The sequence below is a fragment of the Phoenix dactylifera genome, chromosome 15 (assembly GCF_051530095.1).
Source record: "Phoenix dactylifera cultivar Ajwa chromosome 15, Ajwa_hap1_PhDact_Kaust_v1.1, whole genome shotgun sequence".
NCBI classification, from domain to species: domain Eukaryota; kingdom Viridiplantae; phylum Streptophyta; class Magnoliopsida; order Arecales; family Arecaceae; genus Phoenix; species Phoenix dactylifera.
In genome coordinates, this window is record NC_143204.1 from 15996886 (window position 1) to 16011917 (window position 15032).

Below are 15032 nucleotides of genomic sequence, written 5' to 3' on the forward strand. Positions count from 1 at the left end.
GCGAATGAAACCTTCCGATCTGATCTCACTTAAATCGGACGGTCGTCATGTGTTTCCTGGCGCGGGCTCGGGGCCTAAACGAAGGTTTCATAGCCCAGAAAGCACGCTTGTGGGCATTTGGACACGGACTGAGTTTGTAAAGGTGGCAAGTAGAGACACTGTTCAGAAAAATTCATGGGGTTTTGCTTTTTTTTTTTTTTTTTTTTTGCTAGGACACTGTTCCAGAAAAATTCATGGGGTTTTGCATTTTTTTTTTTTTTTTTTTTTTGATAGGACCAAAAGACCATGCTATTTTAGTACAAATATGTCCTACAAAATTAAAAAAATATAATATTAGAAAACAAAGAAGAAATAGATGTAGAATTAGTCTATAAAGTGTCATCGGAATGCTTAACCATATGGAAAGCTACCTAATCCACAACGTTATTCACCTCACAATAGATGTAAATGATCTGGAATACAATACAGTTCATAACTATCCTCCAAACATCCAGCAGCAAAGGGGCCCGGCCCGTCCACTAGGCTTGCCTTGAAATCCACCTAATAATGGTTGTTGAGTTGCCCTCGAGGTAAATATAGTTAGCTCTCAAGATGAACCTTGAATAACTGATACCCTCCTATGATGTTCTCAATTTTACTTCAAAAATTGAGATGTCATAGATTTGTCTGTCGCCAACAGTAATAAGCCTAGAATTAGGGCATCTGATCAAAAACCCTACACCTCATCCGTCGCCTTTATCAGCCACATTGGTGTCAAAGTTGATCCGGAGAAAACTAAGAAGTGGGGACTCCCAAGTGAAGATCATCTGGAGTGTAGCTAATGCTGAGGAGTCTTAGGTGTTCCTAATTGTCACAAATTCTCCAACTACAAGTGGATGAATAACCTCGACTACTTGTGAGAGTGTCCTCTCCACGAAGAATTAGTGACTGGATACCGCTTTCAAAGACCTTGGCATTTCTAGCTAGTCATATAAGTAGACTAGATGCCCTAAGGATGAGTAGCAGTTTTGCCCCTGCAACTATTCAAAATAAGCAATAAAGGACTTGATCAGCGTAAAGAAAGTTGAACCCTTCCCTTGTGTGAAAGATACAACCATGTCCCAACACAACTTGCATCTGGCTTGGTCGACATTTTAATAAAATTTCAAGCTAGCCTATGTCAATCGGCTTCAAGCCAATATTGGAATGGCATTTTCTAACCAAAGTACATATTGCTCCAATCCAATCATTCCCCAAATTTATTTTTAGGTTTTGAGTAACCTATCCGGCGCACTCCGACTCGGATTCGTCTCCTCATCTCCACTCTTCTTTCCTCACATTTTACTGACTCTCGGAGTCTCTTCTCTTCTTCCATTTCCCCTTTCATCTTCTCCTCTCCCCCAAGCCCTAATCCTAATTTCTCCCCGGAACCCTAGCAAAAATGGCGATCCGGAAGCTCCTCACCCTCGGCCGCCGCCGCCTCCCCCTCCTTCACCACCTCAGATCCTTCTCCACTTCCCCCGCCGCCGTCGCCCCCTCCGCCGCCGTCCCCTCCACCGGCCCCCCGGTCATGCACTACGACGTCCTCGCCCGCGCCGTCAGCGCCAAGATCAAGCGCCTCGACGACCCGGACCCCCGCTTCCTCCGCTACGCCTCCCCCCACCCCGCCCTCGCCGACCACACCCCGATCCTCTCCGCCCCGGAGACCCGCGTCACCACCCTCCCCAACGGCCTCCGCGTCGCCACCGAGTCGGCCCTCGCCTCCCGCACCGCCACCGTCGGCATCTGGATCGATGCCGGCAGCCGCTTCGAGACCGAGGAGACCAACGGCACCGCCCACTTCCTAGAGCACATGATCTTCAAGGGAACCGCGGATCGGACGGTGAGGCAGCTCGAGGAGGAGATTGAGAACATGGGGGGCCATCTCAACGCCTACACCTCCAGGGAGCAGACCACCTACTACGCCAAGGTCATGGACAAGGACGTCCCCAAGGCGCTCGAGATCCTCGCCGACATCCTTCAGAACTCCAGCTTCGATGAGGCCCGGATCAATCGGGAGCGTGATGTCATCCTCCGTGAGATGGAAGAGGTACATGTTCTTACCTTTTTTTTTTCTTCCAAAAAAAAGATAATTGGATTTCTGGCGTTTTGGATGGATAAAAATTGTTGTTTTTCAAAACTGTGCGGATTTGTTAATTTTCAGAATTGCTACTAGTTATCTAGTGGTCTAGTTGCCTCTTTCTTTTCTTCCAGTGTTTTGTATTTGAAACTTGACATGATCGAAGCCAGGTTAATATATAAAAACGACATTTTTCCTCCAAGGCATCTTCGGAAAAAGTTATTGTTGCAAAGTATTGATTCTCAGTCCTGTTTGTATTGGAGATTTATGATATAGATTATAATATTTCTACTTTATATTAGTAAATTCACATTCCTTTGTCTTGTTCAAACCGTGGGCTGCTGGGGTGAGCAGTGCAGGTTATTTTGATGTGCTTCCTATGTGATAAAGAAAGTGATTATTGTTTATTTTCTTCCTGCATTTTTAGTTGTTGTAGTGACTAATTTGGGATTAATTGTTTTGGTTTTGCATGGCAACATTGCATGTTCTCCTTTATATGGTTAGCTTGGTGAACTCGGGTAAGTTATTTCTGATGGAACTTAGACATTGTCTGATTTGGATACTGTACCTGAGACGCACATTGATAAGATTAGTTGAAATAACAATAACCAAATTGCTTCAGTCAAGAATCTAGATGTATTTTGAATGTTATTGTGTGCACGCTAGCAAAAAAAGGTGTAAGAAAGTGCAATGCTCTTTAGTTGGAAAGAAAAGGGTTCGAATGTTGCAATGGGAAATGACTGGAAAAAACATCCTATCGGATGATCATATTGGCTGAGACACAATCTAGTTAATTCTGGCCGCAGCTATGCTTGATTCTCACTTTTCGCTAGTTGTAAGTTATACTGAAGTTGCATAGGCAACATACAAAACTTCCCTTTAGTGCATTATTAACTCTCTGGTTTTTTGTTAAAAAGTTATTTCTGGATTTTGATGATGTTTTCATGGCTGGTGTGATGAAAGCATCATCAAAATCTGGTGTGATGAAAGCTGAGTGTACAGTGAATGTCATGATGGACTAATGCTTTGTGGACCAGCTTTGGGACTGCCATCTTGTATCCTACTATGAAATCTTCCATGGTGCATATTTTGGATTAAATTGAATTTTCATCGTATCACAAAACCACACACACCCATTTTATATATGCATGTATGCATGCATGTACATATCCTAGCAAATTGGCACATGCAACGCTTTAAAATGTGAGGATCCGTACGGATGTGTATTTAGTCCCACATCGACTATGTACTGGGTCGATCATGGATACTTATATAGAGCGAAGGAACCCAAATAATATATTTTAGGCTAGCTTTTTTGAATGAGGTTTTGAGTTATTACAAATGGTATCATAACAGATTCAGCCCATGGTCTATGTAGACGATGGGCTACTATAGTATGGGCCTATTGGGGCTGACCACAGGCTGATCATGGTGCTTGTGATTAGATTTGAATGGATTTAGACTCTTAGCATGGCGAGGATGCTAGAGCTTAAAACAGGTGGAGTATGCAAGGATCTATGCGGGCGTGTTTAATCCCACGTTGTTTATGCACTGGGTAGATTTTAGATATTTATACAAGGCCAAAAAATCTAAATAACAGCTTTCTAGCTAGCCTTATTGGATGAAGTCCTCGATTATTATATAAATAATAAAAAGTATATAAAGTTATGATTGTAAAAAAACACACACCTTTGTTTAACATTCTGATTACAATAAATACTTGATATTATTTTTTTATTTGAACATTTATCTAGACGAATCTTTATTGCTAGGATTAAAAATCGCTCTCATGTTTGAATTTGTTTTGTAGATGAGGAGGTTGTTAGGAAGGATTTCTTATCACACTTTTGGATTAGAAAAAATTTAAATAATTTAAATTACAAGTATATCCTAACTGTTCCTTTTATAATAAGTTGGCATATGCAATACATGTTTCATAAAACAATAATAATTAAAGTAAACAGATATTTATTATATTTAATTTTTACTTTTTAGTTGAAAAACATATAACAAAAAATAACTAAAATATCAAATCTAGAAATAGAATTAAAGAAATTAAATTAAATAAACAAAAACTTATAACATAAAATAGAAAATAAAATAAAGTAAATAAAATGTCAGAAAAGTGAAAAGAATGGATCACTTGTAACATATAGAAAATGATTTTATTTTTAAACTTATTTTTATTTCTACTTTGGAAATGTAGAATTAAATATAGAATGTCATGAAAAAAATATTAGATTGCATAATAAAAGTTTATAACAAAAATAAGAAGTAAAAGGAAACAAGAAAATGTATAGTAGAACAAAAGTGGATCAAATAAAAATATAGAAATGATATAAAATGACGATAAAAAAATATATATTCATATTAGAAATAAATTAAATTTAAAATAAAAATTGAAAGCAATTGTATTTGATAAGATTAAAATATAAAGCAAAATCTGCAGAACAAGAAAAAAATAAAAAATACAACAAACAATCAAAAAAATATAGATATCAAAAAAATAAAAATAATTGAAAATATTAAAATAAAGAAAATTTTAATGGTTGTAAAAGAGAAATGAGAAGAGGGAAGAGAGGCTAGGGCGTTTGGGGGCATAGGGAGGGAGGGGGGCCAATAAGGCAGGTGGGCTAGAGAGGTAAGGGAGAGATTTGGAAGAGTGTGATGCATGGGGTAGGGGAAAGGAGATTAGAGAGGGATGGAGGGAGGGAGGGAGGGGTAAGGGATGGCGGGGAGGGGAAGGTGATGAGAGAGAGGGAGGGGAAGCGAGGGACGGTGGAGAGAAGAGAGTTGTGTGTGTGTGAGAAAGAAAGTGCTATGATTATTGTGTATGCAAGATTTGGGGATTGCGATTTTTATTTGTTTTAATGAAATACTTTAAAATGTTATTAAAGTTAGTTGGATGAGTATTTTAAAATTTGTTGAAGGGTATTTTCATCTAAAATTGTTGTAGAGGGAATCTACAGTAGAAAATGCTGAAATTCAAAAGTCTTATATATGTATATACATATATATGTGTGTGTATATATATATATGTATATATGTTTTTATACATATGCAAGTATATTGAACTTAGATCCCATGAGTGAGACACCATACTAAGGTTCCAGGTGTATATTTCAAGTAATAACTTTAATACATAAAATTTATGTATATCTTTAAAGAAAGAATGACTATGAATTACATAACTATGTGCTAATGCAAATATAAGGCAATATATTACTAAATTATCTCTTCCCTAGATTTTTTTTGTGAACTTTTTTTGAGCATTGTTGCTATTACTTTTTACACAGTGAGATGGGAATATATGTTGGATATCTAAAAAAGTTGCTGATCTATACCCATTTCTGATGGTGAAATTGATAGTTGTAGAGGTTGAAATGCTGATTTGTGCTATTCTAAGATGCATCTACGTTGATATTTTCCCATTAGGGGTCCATTACAGAAAGGTTATGAGATGCTTCATGCTTTTAAACATTCCTTTTTTTGATCTTCGTTTCAACACCAAGGTAGAGTTATGAGATGTTTGATACTTTTCAAAGCCCAAGTTTTGTTTCTCATTTTACGACCTCTGTTTCACGTACTTTTAGTGATTTGAATGAAAGATATTTGTTTGAACCATAACTTTTGATAATTGGCTTTGCTTCCTAGTGTCTTGTTCTTTTCCTTTAAAACATAGAAGTATAAATCATACTGTACAAAAAAAGCTTATAGAAATCTATAAGACATTTTATCCTTACTGGAAAAAATATTGTTTGCTTTTCTACTTCAAGCCATACAAGAACGTTCTATAGAAAGAAGTATATGAGCTAGTTACACAAGTTGGATTCAAATCTGAGCTGCATTTGTTTTTGCCCTTCCTAACCCTTCATAGTTCTTAATGTAGTACTAGGATTCTCTTTCATTCCAATATTTCTCTTACAAGTTTAAATGTCTCAGCATTAGCTCTCTTCCCTAAGAAAAACAGTTTGCGCAGATTATGTCCTGATGATGATGAGATGCACCTACATCATAGTTGGATGTAGTCCTCAATTATAATGGCGTTGTGTATTGCACTGCAGAGGTTAAGTTATTTTGCATGCACTGTTCAATTAATTTGAGCAATTAGTCATACATGCTTTGCATTTCTACTTTGTATAGCATAATTTCATTTTTTTATTTTTATGCCTTAGAAGCTGTGATGGACGGTACTTTTAGAATCCTACAATGGATTAGTGCTATGTTAATGATTCATTTTTATTGTTATGTAGGTGGAGGGACAAACTGAAGAAGTTATCTTTGACCATTTGCATGCAACAGCGTTCCAGTATACTCCATTGGGCAGAACAATCCTGGGACCTGCTTCAAATATCAAGACAATCACAAAAGAACAACTTAAGAACTACATTTCAACTCATTATACAGCTCCTAGAATGGTAAGGCACCTTACTATGCTTACGAATTTAATTGTTTGTTTTGAGTAAAATTGCACGTGATTCCCTACTTGTATTCATTTTGATGTTGAACAATATATCCCTGTGCATTTTGTATGCAGGTCATTTCTGCTGCTGGTGCTGTGAAGCATGAAGAAATAGTTGAGCAGGTGAAGAAGCTGTTCACAAAGTTCTCAGCAGACCCTACAACAGCATCTCAACTGGTTGCAAAAGAACCAGCTATTTTTACTGGTTCTGAGGTTGGATGACAAGTTTCAAATTTCTACAATTTTTGATTCTTTACCACAAATGTAATTTCCTTCTAAGATTATTTTTATCTCACCAAGTTCAGGTTAGAATTATAGATGATGATATTCCACTTGCACAATTTGCGGTTGCTTTCAGTGGAGCATCCTGGACAGATCCTGATTCCATTGCTTTGATGGTCATGCAATCCATGCTGGGTTCTTGGAACAAAAGTTCTGGAGGTGGAAAGCACATGGGGTGGGTTTTTATCATTCTTCTCTTATAGCAACATATATAAAAGGACTCATCACAAATATATATATCTTATATCTAATTTGTCGCTCCAAATTTGACAGCTCAGAGCTTGTACAAAGGATTGCAATTAATGAAATAGCTGAGAGCATGATGGCTTTTAATACCAACTATAAGGATACTGGTCTATTTGGTGTTTATGCAGTTGCTAAGGTTAGTTGTTATCTTCTTGTGCTCAATGGAGTCTAATACAGATTCATTGGCATGGTTGCCTTGCTTTTTAGATTTATTACTCATTGTTTGTGAATATGTTGGATAGAATGTAAAAAAAAATTGTTTGCTTCCAAATTCTATAGTTTCCTAGATAACATTGGGTGTGTCTTTCATTTTCATGTTTTTTACTTCTCTATTGAATATTGACATGGCATCTACAGGCCAAATGATGGCTTTTCTCTTACTCTGTTCGTTGTTTCAACTTGCCTTGTTGTAAAATCTTTGGTGATTCAATGTAGACAAAAAATTTTAGGCATTGCAATATTTGCTCAGATTGTGGTAGTTTGGTGCCTTCATTTCTGATACTGTGTTGGATTCATTTAATGCATGTTTTGTGAGATTCTAGTAACGTGAGAATTTGAAGCAGCAGTTCATTTTAAAACCTCATTTCTTGTAACGAAATTTTGATTACTCATGTTATTGCCCTGCTAATTGATTTTATAGTGGGTGTGTAGTTGTAAAATCTTTGGTGATTCAATGTAGACAAAAAAATTTAGGCATTGCAATATTTGCTCAGATTGTGGTAGTTTGGTGCCTTCATTTCTGATACTGTGTTGGATTCATTTAATGCATGTTTTGTGAGATTCTAGTAACGTGAGAATTTGAAGCAGCAGTTCATTTTAAAACCTCATTTCTTGTAATGAAATTTTGATTACTCATGTTATTGCCCTGCTAATTGATTTTATAGTGCGTGTGTATGATGAGTTCTCCTTCTTGTTCCCTGTAGTTTAATTAGACTGTCACATATTGTTAAATTTTTCATATTTTCCTATAGTTTAAGGCAGAGCTTGATTGGAGGCAAGCTTTAAAGGATTTTGTTTCCATGTAGTAATATGGGTTAAAAGTTTAGATGACCAGCTCCTGGATACTATATATCCAATATTTCCTACTCATCCTTTATTTCTGTTCTACTTGGTACCAGATTCTTATTTCTCCTTATTTCTTGCTTTTGTCTTCATAATATTTTTAAACCAAATTTAGAACACAGATTTTGTCATTATCCAACTTAAACTTGAAATTTCTCATTTTTATTTATATACATGTAACCTTGCACTCAACCATACCATATGATGTGCTCTTTCGTTGAGCTAAGTTGGCTTTACATTTGGTAGTTGAGTTAAAGAGTCACACACCAATGAACAATGGAACATATTAAGTGCTTGATTGGAGTCATTGATGTCCATGACAATATCTCTCCATTAAGAAATCCACAAGCTGCTCTGTTGATCGAAAAGAGGGAAACATGTGCAAGTTTTCACAAAGTAGTAATTGTTCTTGAAGTGCTTCGTAAGCTCCCAGATTACCAGCTCTGCAATGCTTTAAATATTCATTATTGTGGTTAGGAGTATTGGAAGCAAAACTTAAGCCAAAGATAAGGTGATGAAACCACATAATGTTTGCGATATTCTGGGATTTCCAACCATGATGGGAGGGCAATATTCTTTTGCTACTTCTAGGAATGGACATAGTCTTTAAAGAAGCCTCTAGGCTATATAATATTTCAAGGGAGAAAACCTGTACAGACACTTCATATAGAATCAAAAAGAACAATAGGATTAATATGAGTTTGTTGTTCAATAGCCAATTTTGCTTAGGGCTTTTTTGGGAAAATCTTTGGATCTGGTAGCACATGCAGGAGAGAGAGCGCAGGGGAAGGGAGAGGGAGCGGCAGAGTTCCAGGGGTTGCAGGGCATGATGTGTGTGGGATTAAAAAAAGATCCTACCAGATCCTGTGGGATTTTTCCAAACATGCTCTTAGGAAATTTTTAATTCAGTTTAGATGTGGGTGCAGTGGTGGATTTTTATGGTTCTTCGATCTAAGAATTGGAGTCATGTGACATGTTCTTTGGGTTTAGGCTAAGCCTTCTTGTCTTAATGGAATTGAAAGAAATACAAATTTGTTTTTTCTAGATACATCTTCTATTGTTGCTAGTTGCTATATGAATGTTCGTATATTTTTAGAGTTTAGATCTTAAAGTTGTATGTTTTAAAGTAAAGGGCTTCCCTTCTTTCTATATAAGGTTGGCTTTGTGGTTTAAGCAATGTTGTCAAAGGTGCTCCAGGGTGACGAAGCCCTTGAGCACCCAACAATCACCAGGCAAGGTGAGTTTATTAAGGTGACGCCTAGGCAAGTATCTAGAACAAAGTAAGAGGCATTTGGGCAAGCACCTCTCCAATGTCCATTAGAATTCTTTCCATCCCTTTTTGCCCATTTTCTAGATCTTTGTTAGCTTTATTTTTGAGGCTTATTTTGATCTGTTGGAGTTCTTACAAATAAGAGGGATTCTCTAGGATGTTTAATGATTTGCTTTTTTTTTTTTGTGTTATGTTTTGTTTATAAATATCAAACATGTTTTGGGAAGTGGTTTTTGCTATCATGTTTGAATTTGAAGCTACTTGAGATTGTCCAATTGTTTATTTTTGCTGACTTTTGTTTAAGAACATGATATGTGAAGTGGTATTTCAACGTGATGTTGAAAGATTCAAAGCACGATATTCAATGGACGAAACAATTATGATTTTTTATGTTGAAACTTAACTAAGCCTATAATGCTTGAATTGTTTTTAGATACATATAATAATTATTTCTAATACATTTGTTGAATTTTTCTTAAATCAGTCCCTTCCTTTCTTTAGGTGAGTGCCTTCTTGGTGTCTGGCACCTCCGGAGATATTGAGGTCCTATTGCCTTAAGGGCACGTTTTGCTTTTGGCAACCTTGGGTTAAGGGATGTTTTGCAAAGTTTGATAACAACAACCTACTTTTAACCCAGTGTCATATTGGTTATGTAGTGTAAGTTCATTCAACTAAGAAGCCACTCTCCTAGGGTGCTGGAGAATGAGGCAAGAAGGCAAAGTTGAATTGTTATTTTCATGGAATATGGAGAATTTTGTCTGTTGGATGCACAATCATATTGGCATGTGCTCTTGGTGAAGAAATAAGTAGATGGTTAAGATATCTGCATTATATTTCTTTACTTCTATCTTCTCATTTGATTAATACGATTCCAAGAATAATACAAAGGCATGTATACAAGTTTTCTTGCCAGAATATTTATATTCATTGAGCCTATGCCATTCTCCATCTTTCGGCTCTCTGATAGAGTTGAATCTTCCATAGTGCTGCTGTGTTATTGCAATGATATGTGATTTATGACTGCCAGCTGACTGCCAGTTGAATCTTTCGGCTCACTGCTCATTTGTGCATCTTGGGGGGGGGGGGATCTTATATCAGATATTTTTTTATAAAAAAACAAAAACTAGAGTATTTGATTTTGTTCTATTTCTTTAGTTTTAAGAATGACCTGTTTATACAAAGGCATGTATTCAAGTTTTCTAGCCAGAATATTATTATTCCTTAAGCCTACGTCATTCTCTATCTTTCTGCTCTGATAGAGTTGCATCTTCCATAGTACTGTGGTGTTACTCCGTGTTTCGACTAGAATGTTTGTGCTTATATCAGATTTTTAAACTAGAATGTTTGATTTTCTTTAGTTTTGAGAATGACTTGTTTATATTTATTCGCGTTTTTACTTTTTAAACTAGCCTGATTGCTTGGATGACTTGGCTTACGCGATTATGTATGAGATAAGCAAGATGTCTTACCGAGTTTCAGAAGCTGATGTTACTCGTGCTCGTAATCAGGTATCTTCCGTACCATGCTGAATTCACTTTATTCCTAACCTTATGCATTTCCATTTGAATAAGCTTAAGCTAATTGAGAGATTAATGATCTCTACCTTGCCTGAGGAAACTAGCTAAGCTAAATGAGGGAACTAGAGAAGATTCCCTTTCTTGCCCGTCAAAACCTATGTTTTTAAATGATCAAGAGTCTGTGTTCTTGAAGAAAGAAGAATCCATATTGCTTTTTCCACCCAAGCCCTTATTCATGTGATTTTATCTATGACCAGTCTGTCATAGTAATCCTCCATTAATTTATTATTTCTGAATGTACATGTTCCAAAATGCGAAATGTATTATCAACACAGGCAAACACCAGCCAGATTTCTTGTGCTGACAAATGATGAGAATAAGTGCAATTCATATGGCTCCTGTGACAGAGAATTTTAATCAAGTTTGCTATCCAACTTGACGAATTTAACTCTATGTTGACCCTGAGGGTGTTGATATATTTCGTTATTCACAGATATTGTTCTTCTAATTATCTTGCCTACTGGGACTTACAATCTCTTATGATGAAGAATGTTCATCATTTTATGGGGTTGTCCATGATCAAATTCTTCCTATACTCTGCATATTTGTTATATGATTCATAACTAATATATGTATACATATTTTTAGCTGAAATCTTCTCTCCAACTTCATATTGATGGTACTAGCCCTGTTGCTGAGGACATCGGTCGTCAGGTATGGTGTTGGTTTGATTACTCTAGCTTGCTCTTAGAGCTGCTTCTTTTTATACCCTCTAAGTTCAATTGCATGCCTTTGTGCTTGTAGCTACTTACATATGGCCGTAGAATACCAGTTGCTGAGCTTTTTGCAAGGATTGATGCGGTTGATGCAAGCACTGTGAAGCGTGTTGCAAACCGCTTCATATTTGATCAGGTAAGGAATCCACTTCTTTTGGGGCATAAAATGGCAAGTCTGATATCTATATGGACTTAGGAAGCAACACTAGGCAACAAAACATTACCTTGGGCATAGACGTGGATATTTCTTAGGCTGTCAGTTGGCCATCTGAGGGACAGGAATAGAAGCAGTAAACTGATACTTAGTTTTCAACTGACTTGGCTGCCATTTGGAGTAAGGATCCCCTTGTCATGGCCAACTAGGTTTGTATGCACCTGCATTTCAGGTGTTAGTAACAAGTTGAAGGCTCTATAGCTGCACTCTTCCCCTGGGAGTAGTTCTTGATCAGTCTTTATTACATTAAATTATGAGATTTAATGACTGAGCGCAAACAATCTCAGTGCAGTTGTTTGGTTTCACTTTGTAACTATCATACTGGTTCTGGTTTGTTGCTGATAGCTCCTTGCTGTATGCGAATTGCTAGCAATTATCATCATTAACATGGAGTCTGTCAACTTATTGGACCTTTTCTCTTGGAGCAAGTCACTTGAGCATGTTTTGTAATCCGACAAATTACATTACCAAAACCCTGTTCATCACAATACGCCCTTTTGTTGTTTTTGTTTTGCAGGATGTTTCTATTGCTGCCATGGGACCGATCCAGAGCCTTCCTGACTACAACTGGTTCAGGCGCCGAACCTATATGCTTCGATACTAAATTTAATGTAGTTCTTATTGTTTCTACTTTCTATTACGTATTGAAAAATTTTCTTAAAGGGCCTTCAATTGCAAGCCATGTTCATCTTTAATGCTTTGATGGCTGGAATTTTTTGTTTGTTGTTTTCTCATATTTTTTTGTCCTGTATTCCTGTCAATAATAAGCATCCAACTGCATGGCTACACATTTTTTTGAAGCTCCATAGGTGTTGGGGGCCATTTTCTGTTATGTGAAGTAGCTGCAAATTCCTAATTGTGGATTAATTTGTCTCTGTGCTAAGATGTGCATCTGGACCTGGTGATCATTTCTGTGATGTATGTTAGAAGCTGCTAGTAGGAAAAAATGAGTATTCACCGTTAATGCACAGATCATAAACTGGTTGAAGGCTATTGTCAGATTTTTGAGATTATGTTTGTGCTGGTACACTGACTTCTGCAGCATTTGTATAGATAAAACTAACCTGAATCTATATTTTTATTCCATGAAAATGGGAGCAAAAGAATATTCAGTCTATTTTCAGATGAGATAAAAATTGGATACTACCCTTATTTCTTGTATTGATTAAAATACAAGAGTTTAAAGAAAGATATCGAGAAAACTGAAGAATTCATAGATAATTGTGAGAAGACATCTTTGCACAGGGGATGATTCCTTCAGCTATTTCCTTTTACAGGACTTCTCTTCACAGAGAAAATGAAATTGTTTGGTGTGTAAGCAAAGACCGAGGCTCACATCTTATGTTTCTATGGTGCTACTTAGGCATCAACCACTTGTAAATGATAAACATCTGTGATGACAAGAAAAGCAGCACAACGTGACAAGATTAATGAATGGTAATGATCAGTTTTGAAGGATTCTAGAAAATTTTAAAGGCGGAGCTATGACTTGGATTTTCTTTCTTCTCCTAATTTTTAGAATTTTTCTTCTTTAAGAAATGCTTCATATAATGTTATCAAACATTTCTTCTGAATGTACATTTTCATTAAAAATGTTTTTATTTTTAAGCAATATTAAAAACACTGTGTTGAAATAGAATTGGATGAAATAGATTTGGACCTAGTGGAGGCACCTCCTGCATTGCCATCCACCTAGCAGGATGATGAAGTAGCAGAAACTAAAGTTTCAGCAGCTTAAGTAGCAATAGCTTAAGTTTTACTTTTGTTTCATTTCTACTGAGTCTAGGACATGTTGGTTATTTTTGATGTGTAGTAGAATACATTGTTAAGTATCAGCAGTATAGGATATTTTATTAGTGCCCAGTTTCACTCATTTGCTTTGCACTTAAGTATCGGCTGCATACCCTTAAGCATCAACTGATAAACCCAAATGCCATTCCATAACCTGGTTCCATAAACTGCATACCCTTAATTATTAGAGTGCATTGAACAAAGGCATTAAACAACAGTATCAGACATAGTGCCTTGAGTATCAACTGGTTAGTTCCCTTAAGTATCGACTTTAGTAGCTAAAATGTGGTTCTACCACGTCAAAAGCATTATAAACAGAAGAGCTAAGGATATAGCTAACACCAGATAGCAAGCATTTCCATTCACTGTATTGTTAAAATACTACTGATTGATCCCAGAAGTTTACAATAGTAATGCTTGGGCCCCAAAAGTTTACTGTATATATATTTGGACCCCAAAGGTAAACTAGATTCACTAGTGGCTGAAATTTGATTCTATGAAAAGTAGCATTTTGATATATCAACATGAGAGCTAAGGACATAGCTATCATTACATGGCAAGCATTTTCATTCACTATATTCTTAAAATATTAGAGACAGATCCCAAAAGTTTAAAATAGTAACACTTAGACCCCAAAAGTTTACTATATATATATTTGAACCCCAAAAGTAACTTGGATTCACTAGTGGTTGAAATGTGTTCCACAATATTAGAAAAGTTATATCATTCTCGTCTATAGATATAAGAGACAAGGTTATAGCTAATACCAAGAAGCAAATATTTTCATTCATTATATTCTTAAAATATTAGAGACATATCTCAAAAGTTTACAATAGTAACACTTGAACACTAGAAGTTTCAAAAGTTACATTTAGCCCCTTCCCTGATTGCTTCATCTACGGGCACTTATAGGCTGAAATCCTTCATGTTAACCCTTCCGTCCCACTTCCAGCACTCCATTTTATTGCCAACAAGCCTCCTCTGACCGCATAGGAAGTAATTGGGCACCATGTTAACCCTCCTCAATCTGCAGACTTGGATCTTATTTTTCATATTCTTATTTTTTTGCATCAACTTGCTGATCACCTCTTTCGAACATGATAAGGATGGAAGGTCATACTATTAAAAAAGCCACATCCTCCTCCACTTCTTGTATGCTAACAGATTGAAGAAATTTGTGAGACTTTTTGCTTGAAAAATTAGTTAAACATTAGGAAGCCCCTTATCTTGTATATGGAGCACCTATAGAACTGGTGTCCGTAATTAGCTGAGGTCCACGAGAAGATCAATGGAACCCTCAACCCACAATTGTAG

General features: G+C 36.5%; 1 protein-coding gene across 1 annotated transcript; it reads left to right on the top strand.

The window, feature by feature from the left end:
- Nucleotides 1–1118: 1118 nt before the first annotated feature.
- Nucleotides 1119–12794, top strand: LOC103718183 (putative mitochondrial-processing peptidase subunit beta, mitochondrial). Its single transcript, XM_008806885.6, has 9 exons — nt 1119–2068; nt 6352–6516; nt 6636–6773; nt 6866–7017; nt 7116–7224; nt 10830–10928; nt 11586–11651; nt 11742–11849; nt 12445–12794. The coding sequence occupies exons 1-9, from the start codon at nt 1421–1423 to the stop codon at nt 12529–12531; spliced, it is 1572 nt and encodes a 523-aa protein (XP_008805107.3). The 5' UTR covers nt 1119–1420; the 3' UTR covers nt 12532–12794.
- The last annotated feature ends 2238 nt before the right edge of the window (nt 12795–15032 follow it).

What these genes read in the sequence shown, in the direction of transcription:
- LOC103718183 (XM_008806885.6), top strand. Translation starts at nt 1,421, where the DNA reads ATGGCGATCCGGAAGCTCCTCACCCTCGGCCGCCGCCGCCTCCCCCTC. An exon ending in ATTATACAGCTCCTAGAATG is followed by an intron (nt 6,517 to 6,635) that starts GTAAGGCACCTT and finishes TTTTGTATGCAG; the next exon opens with GTCATTTCTGCTGCTGGTGC. An exon ending in CTATTTTTACTGGTTCTGAG is followed by an intron (nt 6,774 to 6,865) that starts GTTGGATGACAA and finishes CACCAAGTTCAG; the next exon opens with GTTAGAATTATAGATGATGA.